Raw genomic sequence first — 14,370 nt, 5'->3', positions numbered from 1 at the left:
TAATCCTGTTCCTTATCCACGCTGTCTCTGTTTTTGACTGGTTCAACAGAAAAGTCTGTTAATCCAGCTGGATTTCCTAGTGGTACAGGCAGCAAACATACTCCTGTCTTGGTGACAAAGCAGTGTGTCTGCTGTATACCTATGTCTTAATGCTTTGTTGTACATCTGAAACATTAAAGTATTAAAGTTTTGTCAGGGGCTCCCTCACTATGAAGACTTCGGATAGAGTCCAAGATCTCAACGAGCCAGTCCCCTGCTGCCTAGGCATCAGTGAATGTGACATGTGCTGATTGATCTCCTACAACTGAATTTACACAAATTCATCAATATCCTCTGGACAAGACACACACAATTTCATTTCATTCTATATATTTTTATATACATGTCATGACAAATAAATTAGTTATTTATTAACTGAATATGTATCTATCTTTGTATACCAGTCTGGCTGACTTTGCAGTGGTTCTCATTGACTGTGACTTGGATAGGTTGATTGTACCTGTGATTTAGGCTGAGACCAAGGTTGATATGCTTTAATATTTTAGACCTTTACCAGAGAAAGATTTTCTTTAAACTATTACTTTTTTCTTTTTTTTAAAAAACATGATATTTAAAATTGAAGTTTTACTTTCAAATAGCTAGGGCAAAAAAAATAAAAATAAATGGGGCTCTTCTGGCATATAACAGTATAGAATTCCTCTTTCTGCGACTGTATTTACGATAATATCCAGATAAAAATGTAAGAATTTTCTGGCATGAGCATAAAGACCCAGAGACCTTACATGGCAGTGGCGTGGGGGAGGGGGGACCCATGAATGGAGGCTGCAGTCCTCAACATAGCTGTCAAAGCCACTAGTGCCCTTACAAAAAAAAAAAAAAAAACAGAAACACGATTGATGTGGCACATAAATTATGCTGTATGGCCTAAGTGCTACAAGAATGTAGCAAAACCTGATGTTATTGTTTCCTAATCTCATGCTACACTTGGTAAATGTTCTGTCAGCAATAAGAGGACATTCACTCATCTCAGTACACCTCTCGTTACTCTCACTGGCTTTGTGGCAGTGCCACACCATTCTGGAATACCTTAATAGTAGTAACTGGCTGCACCTGTAAAAAGGTGTGGATTTAGAGGATGTGAAAAATTCCTATAATTTCTGTTCTGAATGGCTGTGTAGGACTTTGATGGTTATGTTAATAAAGTCTTAATATAATATCATATAATATAATATAATATAATAATTCGTTTAGTCTCAATTTTATCTTGCAGACCCAACATGCAGTAATAATCTTACAAAAAACATTACACTTCAGCTAACCGTGCCAACTTGGATGATCATCTAAAAACTACACTCCCTAAATTAGCCACAATTATGCAAAATGTTACTTGACTAGTTTTTATGAATGAATTCATTGGGTGACTATAATCACATGAATGACAAACTATACCAAGCATTATTCCTTAATCAAAAGTGTCAATCTTCCTGTTATAATATAAAGCAAGAACTCAAACAGCTAAACCTGTAAATGGTTATTAAATTACAAAACACTACAGACCAGTAAAAGAGAGTCGGATTTATACCTTTGACATTCTCATTTAGAATAAATTGAACAAGAGTCATTTTAAACTGTCAGTTCATACCATCAGACACACACACACCACATAGAGGTTTGCACTCACAACAACCATTCTAAACTTGTATATAGACACAAAGTATTAATTGTACTGCTCACCAGTGGAGAGTTATTGATAGGAAAAAAACAGAGTTTCTCTAAAAGCACTAGAGAAATTATTAGGGCCTAAAGCAGTGTTAGGTTCTATCCAGCTAACAGGAGGCAGGATAAACTGCAAGACCAGTGAAATAGTAGGCAGGAAATAATAGTCAGCCAATCAGAGATGCTTGCTAGAGGAATCAGGTGGCGTTTTAACCAGCAGGCCTGGTAACCATAGACAGGAAAGTGGGATGGGCAAATATTTTTACCCAATCACTGATGAGATGGGAGGGGGCTTCTGAGACTGATGTGTTCCTGATTGGAGAGCCCTGAGTGAGAGAGAGGGGATTCTGTGCAAACTCAAACATGACATTTCAGACAGCAGAACGAATACAGTGAACAGAGAGATCATCGAAGAAAGCGAAACTTTTCAGAGATAGAAACAAATAAGAACAGTTGTATGTACCAACAATGCTTATGAATATGGAAAACAGCTGGAAAAGTAAAGGGGATCAGGGTGGATGTGAGCTCTAATGAATAACCAACAAATTCCACTTTCCAACCTGAAAAGTCTAAACAAAAGTCTAAAACTACATTGATCTCAGTTTTACGTTCATTATGATCAAATTCTAGCATATAATGTGCAGAGTATGCTTCCATTACAACCAACAGTACTGCTTTCACCAGCTTATTGAGACCAGTTCACATTGTCATGGAGCATGGCTGACTTCAGACCTTTGCTTGTTAAAGGTGGAGGTAGCTTAAGGCCGATTACTGAACTAAGGCACATAAGATGTATGGCCCTTAAAACCGAGGTGCCGAATGTGTGTTTGGCCAGGTGAATGAGCCACATAGTGTAAAAGTATTTTGAGTGGGCTGTTTGACTAGAAAGTGCTGCCATAAAAACACATTTTCTTGTCGTCTGGGTGATGTCAAATATGCTGTAATGACAACTGGTGGAAATTAAGCTCAGCTATAACTAAAAAGTGAATAAAAAATTCTACCAAATACAATGATATGCCAAACACACCCTTGAAGGGGTTTTGTCTTGGACAATGGATAAGAGGCTAGTAGCACCCTCAACAGGTTGCTGGTCCCTCATAGGGCCAAAAGAAACAGAAACACCCGGGACAGAAACTATGCATGCCCACACCCACATCAAAGGGCAATGTACAGCGGCCAATTAGCCAAACACGAAGGTTTTAGAATCATGGGAGGAAGCTGGAGTACCCAGGGAGAACCCATGTATGCAAAGGGAACATGCAAACTTCATCAGAAAGACCCCAGCTAAGATTCCAACCCAGTACCTTTTTCTTGTGAGGCAACAGTGCTAACAACTACAGCTCCATAGACTGACCACAAAGTCAGAAACGTCAGTACTAGACTCTTATAAAGATAACAGGGTTATTATCAGTCAAAACGTTACACAAAACCATAAACAATAACAGCTTGGTAATCAGGCCATCATTTCTGAACTTCAACTACTGTAGGTGAAGTCAAGCTGAAGTCTTATCTTCTTTAAGATGTTACCTTACACCAGTTGCTGACATAACCTGCTACTACGTTTTTAGTGTAGACTAAGCTCATATAAAAACAATCTTTACCTGAATCTGAAGCCGCTTTAACAAAACAGTTCAGCCATAAACCAGCAATGGGGAGCCGCTCTCTGAGCTGTCCCTGGCTGTTAATAAATACCTAATCAAGCCGCTGGTATCCTGCACAAGTGAGCTTTAAAAATCATGCAGGCATTGAGGAACCAAAGGAGCCGTGCAGTGGTACTCAGTAAGATCAATAAGAAGGGTCTAACAAAACATAACTATAAGAAAACTCCTAACTTGCAGTGTTAAATGCACATGTGGTGTGTGAGGCCTTCAGCTCTATTTTCAACCATAACTGCTACTGAAAATACTACCCTTGGCTGAAGTCAACTGATCTGTCATATCTCAGCACACTTCAGCCTGACCTATCCAACATGTGCATATGGCAAAAATTGATGTGTGTGATGCACCACACCACAGTCGTCCTGGTGTGTTTTTGCTGTAAACCTACTAGCAACACAAATCCTTTGTCAACACTACATCGCACTCCTGAAGGCAGCTAACCCTTACATTAGCTGGCCAATACATGGCGGTAAATACCTCTCTTAGCTTCTCAGAGGGAAAACAGTGGCTGGTTTAGAACCCCCAAAACCCCACCCCACCCCCACCGTGCCATCTCAATCTTTTCAGAAAACAGTGTCAGTAAAGGATTTCAGCATTTTAGGATAGAGACATAAGATGTTTTCCTCTGAGCTCAATCTACAGGAATTACATGAAGAGGAGATCCTACAGTGACTTGCTAAACTAATCACCCACCTTGGCATTTTACCTGTTTTGTTACATTCCAACCTGTAATTTAAATGTTTTTAAATCTTATTTTATGTGATGGATCTATACAAAATAGTCTAAGTTGGGGAAATATAAAAATAAATATATATATATATATATATATATATATATATATATATATATATATATATATATATATATATATATATATATATATATACACACACAAAAAAAAACACAAAAAAGTTCTGGTGTAACCAATTACCTTCAAAAGTCCAATAATTTGTGAAATGTTGTCCACCTGTGTGTGATCCAAGTCTCAGTATAAGCAAACCCAACACATCCAATCTCCCCAAGAACACCATTCCCACAGTGAAACATTGTGGTGGCAGCATCATGCTGTGGGGATGTTTTTTAGCAGCAGGGAATTAGAAACTGGTCTGAGATAAGGGAAAGATGGATGGTGCTAAATACAGGAATATTCTTGAGCAAAACCTGTGTTGGCCTGAGACTGGGATGGAGGTTAACCATCCAGCAGAACAATGACCTGATAGTTACTGCCGAAGCAACACTTCAGTGGTTTAAGGGGAAACATTTAAATGTGTTTGAGTGGCCTAGTCAAAGTCCAGACCTCAATCCAATTGATAATCTGCAGTTAGACTTAAAGAGCAGTGTTCACAAGCAAAAAACCAACAACCACACAGGAGCAGTTTGCCTTGAGGAATGGGCATTAAAATCCCAAGATGTGGCAAGCTCTATCTAAAGCGACTTGTAGCTGTCATTACTGCAAAAGGTGGATCTACAAAGTACCGACTTTAGGAGGGGTGACCAGTTATGCATGTTGAAGTTTTCTGTTATTTTGTCCTATTTGCTGTTTTTTTCACAATAAAAATAATACATGTTCAAAGTTATAAGCTGTACAGTAAATGAAATGTTGCAAACTCTCAATCGATCTAAATTCCAGGTTGTGAGGCAATAAAAGATGCAAAATGCCGAGGTGGTGAATACTTTTGCAAGGGACTGTATGTCACATTTTATGTGGATCATATGGTGCCTATATATTTCTTTTCTTTTGCACGAACATATATCATGCAGAATAAATTGAAAGCAACTGACTTCCAAAAGTCATAATATGCCAGCAAGAACATCTTTCACATTCCAAAGAAATTGTGAAAATCACTTCAAAATAGATATTGATAAGGGTTCTTTTCTTTGAAGAGAAACTTTATCTCTCAATATTTTTTGTCTCTATCAAATAAAGTGAAAGCTTCACCACAGGTCAGCAGCAGTAATGTCACACTGTAGTATTTTGTTAGGTACTGTAACACTCAAAGCTAGCTGAGATGTGTAAATGCAATTAAACAGCAGTTTTTATAACCAAAAGGCAGATAGTTAAAGATAAGGAACTTGAACCCAACAAATGATTGTTTTTACACCCTGATTCCCTTTACTAAAAAGAGAAAAAGAAGTAGGATTAAAAAGTGGATGGATTTACAGAGCTTTTATATGAAGAGCAACACCTGTAAGAACAAAGAACAGCTGGAGGAGAATGAAACACTTTAGAAACATAAAAGAAAGCAATGAGATGAGTCATCAGTTTGCTCAGTCTGTGCAGGACCAATAACCAGACCGCCTTCCCTTCATTTCTTTCTGTGTAGTTTGCACAGAGGAATCCAGTGTCAGCTTTAGCCAATTCAGCCAACCATAATTTGAGTTCAGAAGCTGATGATTATCCCAATCCCCTCTATAAGCAGCCAGGCTGGTTATAGGCCACTGCTTAAAATGAATGTGTGGTTTAAGGCATACCCCGCCCTCTCCTTTAGTTTCATATCAGTAATGCCGTCTTTGGAGACCAGTTTGTTAAAAACGAGAATCCCAATAACCATGTTAACCTGCCAAAGACAAGAGGCACAGGGTTAAAGCAGAGTAAAGGCACTTTCATTACTTCAGAACATGCAGCACCACTATGAAGATAAGGATGATGATGATGGTGTTCATGATGTCAACTGCATGCACATAAATGGCTTGCAGAACACACTATAGCTAAACTTCCTGCTGGTTCCAGATTCTAAAAACTGAAGCGTATCTTATGAAAGTTTAGTGACAGGCATTAAATGAAGCAGCAGAAAAGTTAGCAGAATGGTTGGCTGGGATAAAGATAATCCCTTCTGAACAGGAAGGGTGTGCAACAAAAAGAAATCATGCATAAGATATGAGCTGAGTGAAATCAGCTCATATCACTACAAATAGGAATATGAATCAGATAGGAATCACTACAATCAACCATGAGGCATGGTTGATTGTAGTGATTCCTATTTGACATTTTATGTCTATAAACATTACAAGTAATCAGATGATGGTGAGAGTGAGCTGAGCTATTAGCATGACTGGAAGTCACTTAAACTGGTCACCAGTTTAGGGACCTCTGTTTTTGGCTGAACATGAGAGGAGATACGATGACTGTTAGTATGTCAGTTTACCTCCACAGAGCTTTTTTATGGTTAAGTTAAGACTGACCCTCTTCTCTGTTAAACAGCAGCTTTATTAATACAGAACATGTATTAGCTCCAAGGTATTCTTGCTAAAACATTCATTTTCTGTACCATTCCAGCTACAAACTGCCTTATTAACCTTATTTCATGAACACTTGCATTCGCAGCAGACAGATTATACCTGAATCAACTTAATTTATAGATTTCTTTACAGAGACTTGACCTTTATTTTTTTTTTACTGTTTCACAAGGTTTAAAATGATGTCCCTTCATCATGAAACATCCTCAATTACAAAAGCAGGAAATAACCAAATGAAGCACCCAGAAAGAAGGTCCAGTTAAGGTGTGATGGTTTTAAATCTTTCATTGGCCAACAATGAAGATAAGACATTTTGATACGATGTAAAGTAGTCAGTAGACATTTTGTATAACAGTGTAAATTTGCTGTCCTCAACAGCCATTAATATCTAAACATCTGGCAAGAAAAGTGAGTGAAGATCTAAGGGGCCTACAAGGTTCATACTTGACAAGGAACTCAGAAATGTATTTCAACCCAAGAACAATTAGTGCTTTCTAGATCAACAGCAGTATTTTAAAATCTATCCTTTGACAAACAGGGAGCCAATGCAGTGATTTAAGAACTGGTGTGATATGATCCATTTTCCTGGTGTTGGTTAGACTTTTGGATGAGTTTCCTGACTGATTTTTCTGTGACCAACAAAGACACCATTACAGTATTCTAACCTAGTGGAAATAACATCCACCAGTTCTTTGTGTTCTGTTTTGACAGCAAACCCTTTATTCTGGCAATGTTTCTATTATCGTAAGCTAATTTAGCAACAGCTGTTATGTGGTTGTTAAAATGTAGATCTTTATCCTAAAGAAAACCAATGTTTTTATTAGCTTTGTAGTCTTTAGCCCATTTGGAAACACAGCTATACAAAGTTGTGTGTTGTGAGCTTACACATGGTAATAGATGTTATAGAAAAATAGCCAAAGTAGATTATTCAGGAACCCCTCAAAGTTTTGTTCCCCCAAATTTATATATTGCCAAATGACACAAAGTATTCCCTGTCTGCCAAATAAGATCTGGACCAGTTGAGCAAAGTTCCAGACAAAGAAGCCCATTTTTCTAGCCTCTAACATCATGCCCTATATTATGATTAACTGTGTCAAACATAGCACTGAAATTGAGTCACACCAAGACAGAATATCTAGACCCATCACGGTAGATCCAGTCAAAAGTTTGGGCACACCCCATTCAATGGTTTGTCTTTATTTGTATTCCTACCTCCGGGAACTCCTTCAAGATAATGATGAACCTCATGAAGCTCATAAAGAGAATAACCAAGAGTGTACAAAGCAGGGATCAAAGCAAAGGGGGGCTAATTTGTAGAATCTAAAATATAAAAGATCTTTGGAGTTATTTCACTATCTTTTATTTGCTACAGAATTCAGAAAGGTTGTTAGTTTCCAATCTAGGAAATAATATTTCCCTAAATATTATTTTACTAAACCTGATAACTAATTAATTTATTAACTAATTTGTTAATAAATTTTGTATTTTAAGAAATTGTGTGAATTCATTCTGTGTGTGTGCAGAGTTTTGCTGTTCAACAATGTCAGAGCTTGGCTCATCCTTTTCAATTTTGTCCTAATACCACTGCCTTATTGGACTGGTATTTACAGGACAACCTTTAACAGACCGAAATATTATTTAATAAAACATTAAAGTATTAAAAATAAATAATATATTCATATTCATAATTACAACACCTATTTATAGTTCTAAATTAAATATAAATAATCTGCAACTGCTATACAAGGATGCAATTACATCGTTAGCCTGAAAACAGAGCTCTAATTCATGTTGGTTAGGCTTTATGACCCTAAATTGTCATTCAGCAAAGGAAACCTTTGGGAAAAAAAGCTAAGGTTGGGATGTTTAGATTCTGTTCTTAGCCTGATGTGTACCCAGACATTACCATGACCCAACAAGTTTAACATGCACTAAATGCATGCATACATGCATGCATACATGCATTCATGCAAAACATGAAAACTACCAGCAGCAAAGGAAGAAATGGCTGAAATGTAGGAACGTAAACCAAATGAAAGATGTAAGCTAAAAAAAAGCAGCAAGTCAAAAGTACTAATTAGGCAAAAAAGGACGAGAGGGTAAGACATAAAAGAACTAGAAAAGGAAACATAATGTAGAAGGAAGCTATAGAAGAAGTAACAAAGACATAAAATCATGCCGGCAGAGCAAAAGCAATGGACAAGTAAAAGAATGAAGAGCTTCACAATGTTCTAATTTATTTTCTCCAAGCATTACAATATTTACACAAAGTCGACTGCTAAAATTGAGCATTTTTCCCTCTTTTTTGTATTTTATCTTCTAGATTTTTCTGATCTTTTAGAATATTCTCAGCTGGTCTTGATCAAAAGTTCTCAAGGGTTTCAAAGTCTTACAAGTTTTTGTTTAGAAATGCACAAAATTCTCTCTCATTTTCAGTCCAGTCCTTGAACCTGACCATTTTCAAATGTATATTTTATGTTTGTTACCAATTAATACTGACTTCAAACAATTCAAACATAAAAGAGGGACTCAAACTCGAGGGACAAACTAGAGTTGGTGTCTACGAAAATAAAAATGCCCTTACAGGGACTGGCCAGAAGATCACAAACTCTGAGATATTTTAACAGTGATCCTAGTTAAGCTGTAGGCAGTTTTTGAACAATAGGAAAATGAATAGAACTCAATATGAGGTCTAGAGTAAACACTTCCAATGGAAGTTTTCTGTGGACATTATTCATGTCAGCTGCTCATACACACCTCCACCTTATGTTTACACCATTTCAGCAGCTTTAGGAACAAGACAGAAATCTATTGTTCCTACAGATGTCCATGCTAAAAATTTCAGACAGAAATATTTTTCATAAAATTCTGTATGCTTCACAATTAAACTTTTAACATAGTTTTATTATGCTGTCTGTACATATATCCTTAACTAACACAACACCTAAGAGGGCTTCTGATTCAGTGACAGGTAACTGCACTCCTACTTTGGCATCTACACTAATTTAAATAAACCATTTTACTTTACACAATACTTTTTAAATATGGGATGGATTATCACACTTTAAAGTACAGGTTCTTTAAATTTTAAATCACTGTTTGTGATCTGTGATACATTTACAGTACTGTGCAAACGTTTTAGGCAGGTGTGAAAAAAATGCTGTAAACAAAGAATGCTTTCAAAGATGGAAGTTTTAATCATTTATTTTCATCAATCAACAAAATGCAGTGAATGAACAAAAGAGAAATCTAAATCAATCAATATCTAGTGTGACCAGCCTTTGCCCTCAAAACAGCATCAATTCTTCTAGGTACACTTGCAGTCCGTTTTTGAAGGAACTTGGCTGGTAGGTTGTTCCAAACATCTTAAAGAACTAACCACAGATCTTCTGTTGATGTAGACTTTCTCATATCCTTCTGCCTCTTCATGTAATCCCAGACACACTCCATGATGTTGAGATCAGGGCTCTGTGGGGGCCATACCATCACTTCCAGTAAGTCTTGTTCTTCTTTACGCTGAAGATAGTTCTTAATGTCTTTGGCTGTATGTTTGGGTACGCTTAACTTAGCATTCTTTGTCTACAGCATTTTTTCACACCTTCCTAAAACTTTTGCACAGTACTGTTTTTTCTTCTGTCAGAGGTTTCAGAGACCAAAAAGCTGTAAAATTGCTCTTTCAGGCTTTATTTAGAGGACAACTTTGTGTCATTTGGTCATTTCAAACCTGAGCTGGATTTCCTTAACTAGACATGTTTTGTTGACATACTGCATTAACAAAGTGACCTTGCCTGCTTTTATGACTGCGATCGAACTAGAATTGTAATTGGAATGCAATTTAAAATCTCGATGGTCCATAAATCACTGATCACTGGCCTAATGGTCTCTAAACACATTTCAGAGTTCCAGACTGTGCTCTGGAACCAACTGCCTGATAACCTGAGATGTACAGAAACTGTTCCTTTAAATCACGACCGAAAACATTACTATTCATTGTTGCATCCCCATAACCATTTCTATAATGTCTTTGCTTTCTAATTATTTATATTTGTAATTTTTTATGTCATGACTTGTTTTTTTATAGTTTTTCCTGTTTTTGTTTTCTGCTTTGTTTTTCAGTAAAACACTGAATTATCCTGTGTATGAATAGTACTAAACAAATAAACCCACCCTTCCTTTTTTTTATTTTTAAACACATGCATATGTTTCTAAGAGTTTATCAGTAACTAAAAGTCATCGATGAATTGGCAGATCAAAATGTAAGTAGGTGTAGGCGATGCATCAAAAATATTATATCTCAATGTTTTTACTGAAAATTCACAATCAGGATTTTATCACGATTCCCCTACATGAAAACGCCAAAGAGAATTTCTAAAAAGATTTTGATCAGTTTTCACAATTTGCTATTAGAACCAAATGACACTTAATATATTGGCATACTTAAGACTTGAAGTTTACTGTGGGGCAAACCAATTAACCCACACAATCTATGTTAAATTTCAAAATGAACACCACCATCACTCGGGTAAATAACACTATTACATATTAGGTGTATACAATATGACATTTTGTATTATGAATATTTTTTTAATTCACAAAAGATATCTGTTTAACATACATTTTAACACTAGCAATAGTATAAGTAGTTGTAATACTTTTCATCATTGTATCACTCAGCAACACATTAAGAATGTGTTCTGTTTTAAATGTGTATCAGGGATAAATGAGTCTGCAGCCAGAACACATAAATAACCACAGCATTCAGACTGTTGTGTTTGATGAGCTGAGAGGAAACTGTACACAATTTATTTCGCTATTTGAAATTCAGAATGCTTCATATATGCTTTAGGCTCTTATTAAGAAGTTTCGACATAAACTGTTGTGTTATCATTTTGGCTGCCATGTCAAAAATAAACGGATGGCCTGTAGTCCAATACATCTGACAAACCAAGAACAAGCTAAGCAGACATATCAGACCATTCACAAGAGCCCAACCAGCTAAATGCAGCTAAATGCTGAGTTTCTTTCTGTTAACATCAGCAGCTAGGCAGCGAGTAACTGATGGAGGAGAAGAATACTCTCACCTTCTTCTGCTTGTAGTGAGAACAAAATAACATCCTTTTAAAAAGCCTTTCTGGTGCAACTATAAATTCCAAAGTAGAGCTGAATGAAATACTTGGTGGTCTATGGTGGTTAAAATGTTCAGCTGTACTTTCATTGCCTTTAGCTGACATTTGCAGCTTCTAAAACGATGTGTTCAAAAAACAATGAAAAAATCAGTTTTTATTTTTTAAACAGCAATACTAGATCTGTATGTTTAATATACTACTAGCTTGCTATTCATTAAAACATGAGTCTTCACTAGTCTTGTAGGAGTTGCTTTTCTATAATTAGGAGCTGTATTTTGAGTTGTGCCCAAAAAAGTAAAAATAAAAATGTTTAAAAAAAAAAGATCTGTCTTATAATTTGTAGATTATCTAGAGTCATAGATAAAGAAGATTTTGTAACCTGAAGCTGTTCTGTGAATACAGTGATAGCAACATTGCCATTCAACCAGCAATTAGGGAAAATATTGTTGAATGCTTTAAGTATAAGTCATAAAAGAGAAATCAGAACTGACAAACAAATTTGTCAGGAGTTTCAGCGGAGATTTACCATCATGTTCGACCTGGTGCAGCTCTAGTAAAAAGCTGCCAAGATAACCTGTAGAACTAGTGGCAAAGTCCAGTTTAAAAGATTGAAATATAGCCTGTCTTCCTTATTTCTGTTTTAATGAAGCATCTGAGGAAATCTCATGTGTTCAACTTTCTTGCAACTATGAATGACCAATAGCTTGTTATGGTAGCCTGGTGCAAAACCTGCATCTACACAAAATGCAGCAGTCAGTTTCAAAGTGATAATGTGTGACATGGTAGTGGCTATTGATGATGAACTTAGCTTTTATGCAGAAGCTTTGTCAAGAAACACATAAAAATATAAGAAAATACCAAGACTACAGCTGCAGCAGGTCCAACAAATGCATAGAGTAGGCCTCCTTCCAAAGACAGCCAGCAGCTTCCAGAGAGCAGCAGGGAGATAGAGGTGGAGAGAAATCATTAGAACAAGTGATGTTTGGGTTGGTGTGAGGTGAGGTGAGAGAGGGGCAGAAACATGGGAAGTCGAAATGAGATGGAATGAAATGGGTGTTGGCATGAAAGGAGGAAAATAAAATATAGATTAACAAAGGAAGATACATTTTAATTATGCTGTAAACATAACATGTGTAAAATCACAGCATTAAATGTAAGAGGAATAGGTTTGGACTGTTTAATCCATAAGAAAACATGCTTACTAGCTTGGTGTTCCATATCCCTTTGCCTTGGTGAATCCCACTGAGATCGCTACAACAAGAGCCGGGAGACCTGGGAGGAAACAATGGGATGGATGTCAACTCTAAGGAAGAGAGAGGGCCACGAAGAACAGAACAAGTAGTAGACAACCGTTGGTATTCCCACCCCAGCCGAGACACAGGAAGCGCTTCCGTATGATGCGATTCCTGAGGCGGCCCGTCACAGCCATGTATGACTGCCAGGCCTCAGTCAGAACCCAGCAGAATGAGGACAGGAAGAAGAAATGAAGGAATGCTGCAATCAGAGTGCATACGATCTGAAACATCAGAAAGAGACATGACACAGTGAATACGTTTGGTGGATCACTGGGGTCATATGACACAGCCAGTCTTTAGTTCTAACCTTATTCCTTGTTTGTGTTTGTCCAATGAGAATAAGGGCGTTGGAGGAGATGATGGAGAGGCAGAAGTTAATAAGGATGACCGAGCGCTCAGATCGAATGTACCTGCAGGAAGAAGAAAGAGAAGAAGGTATTATGACCACAACTACAGCTCCAGTTTAAAGGCTTTCTTTAAACTCCATCAATGATTGCTGACGGTCTACAGCGCTTTCCAGCTCCAAGTTGACTGTGTCTCATCATGTAAGCAAGAATGTGAGTGCTTTGTTCACCAGGGAGATGAAAATGTTTTAAGATGCCAGTTAGAATCTGCCTGCAAGGTATCTTCAACCAAAATAAAAAACAAATAATATATATTTATATAGATATAGATATATCTATATCTATATATGGGTGGTTGACAAATAACACAATTCTGACTGCTGGTGTCACATACTGAAAATATGTATGTTTTATAAGAAAATGTCCCCTCCTTGAACCGCCACCTTAACGTGGTGAAGGAGTTTGAGTGCTCAAATGATCCTAGAGGCTATGTTGTCAGGGGCTTAAATGCCCCTGCCACAGTTTCCCATGGCAAACAGGCTCTGAGTGACGAGTCAGACAAAGAGCGGTTCAAGACACCTTCATGAGGATCATACAATCGAGGCACCTGGCGTTGCCCTTTATGGCGGAGCCGGTGTCCCACCCTGGAGCCAGGCCTGGGGTCGGGACTCATCGGAGAGCGCCTGGTGGCTGGTTTGCTCTCCTGTTCGGGTCCCGCAAGGCCATCCCCCAGTGGGCCCACAATCTGCAGGGGGAACCACGAGGGACCAGTGCAAAGAGGATTGGGCAGCGGACGAAGGTGGAGACCTCAGCGGTCCAATCTCCGGATGCTTAGGCTGGCTCTAGTGACCTGGAGTGTCACCTTGATGTGGGGGACGGAGTCTGAGCTTGTGCGTGAAGTCGAGACATCGACTAGAAACAGTTGGGCTCACCTCCACGCACAGCGTGGGCTCTGAAACCCATCTCCTCAAGAGGGGCTGGACTCTCTTCTACT

The 14,370-nt window shown here is 37.7% G+C and overlaps 1 protein-coding gene across 6 annotated transcripts in view; it reads right to left on the bottom strand.

The window, feature by feature from the left end:
• The window catches only part of adgrb1a (adhesion G protein-coupled receptor B1a), a 266,143-nt gene that overhangs the window by 33,447 nt on the left and 218,326 nt on the right, over nucleotides 1–14,370 (bottom strand). For 4 of the 6 annotated variants that reach the window (XM_047360510.1, XM_047360509.1, XM_047360505.1 and 1 more), the window contains exons 15-20: nucleotides 13,340–13,442; nucleotides 13,103–13,253; nucleotides 12,940–13,009; nucleotides 12,596–12,662; nucleotides 5,847–5,932; nucleotides 1,983–2,042 (exon numbers count right to left, since the gene is read on the bottom strand). In XM_047360510.1, coding sequence (XP_047216466.1) covers nucleotides 1,983–2,042; nucleotides 5,847–5,932; nucleotides 12,596–12,662; nucleotides 12,940–13,009; nucleotides 13,103–13,253; nucleotides 13,340–13,442 — 537 coding nt within the window. The remainder of the gene's footprint in view (nucleotides 1–1,982; nucleotides 2,043–5,846; nucleotides 5,933–12,595; nucleotides 12,663–12,939; nucleotides 13,010–13,102; nucleotides 13,254–13,339; nucleotides 13,443–14,370) is intronic. The other 2 variants (XM_047360511.1, XM_047360506.1) reach the window with 1 other exon arrangement.

Source organism: Girardinichthys multiradiatus, chromosome 3 (assembly GCF_021462225.1).
Source record: "Girardinichthys multiradiatus isolate DD_20200921_A chromosome 3, DD_fGirMul_XY1, whole genome shotgun sequence".
Lineage (NCBI taxonomy): Eukaryota > Metazoa > Chordata > Actinopteri > Cyprinodontiformes > Goodeidae > Girardinichthys > Girardinichthys multiradiatus.
Note: the sequence above shows the minus strand (reverse complement) of the source record. Positions and strands in the feature narration are given on the sequence as shown.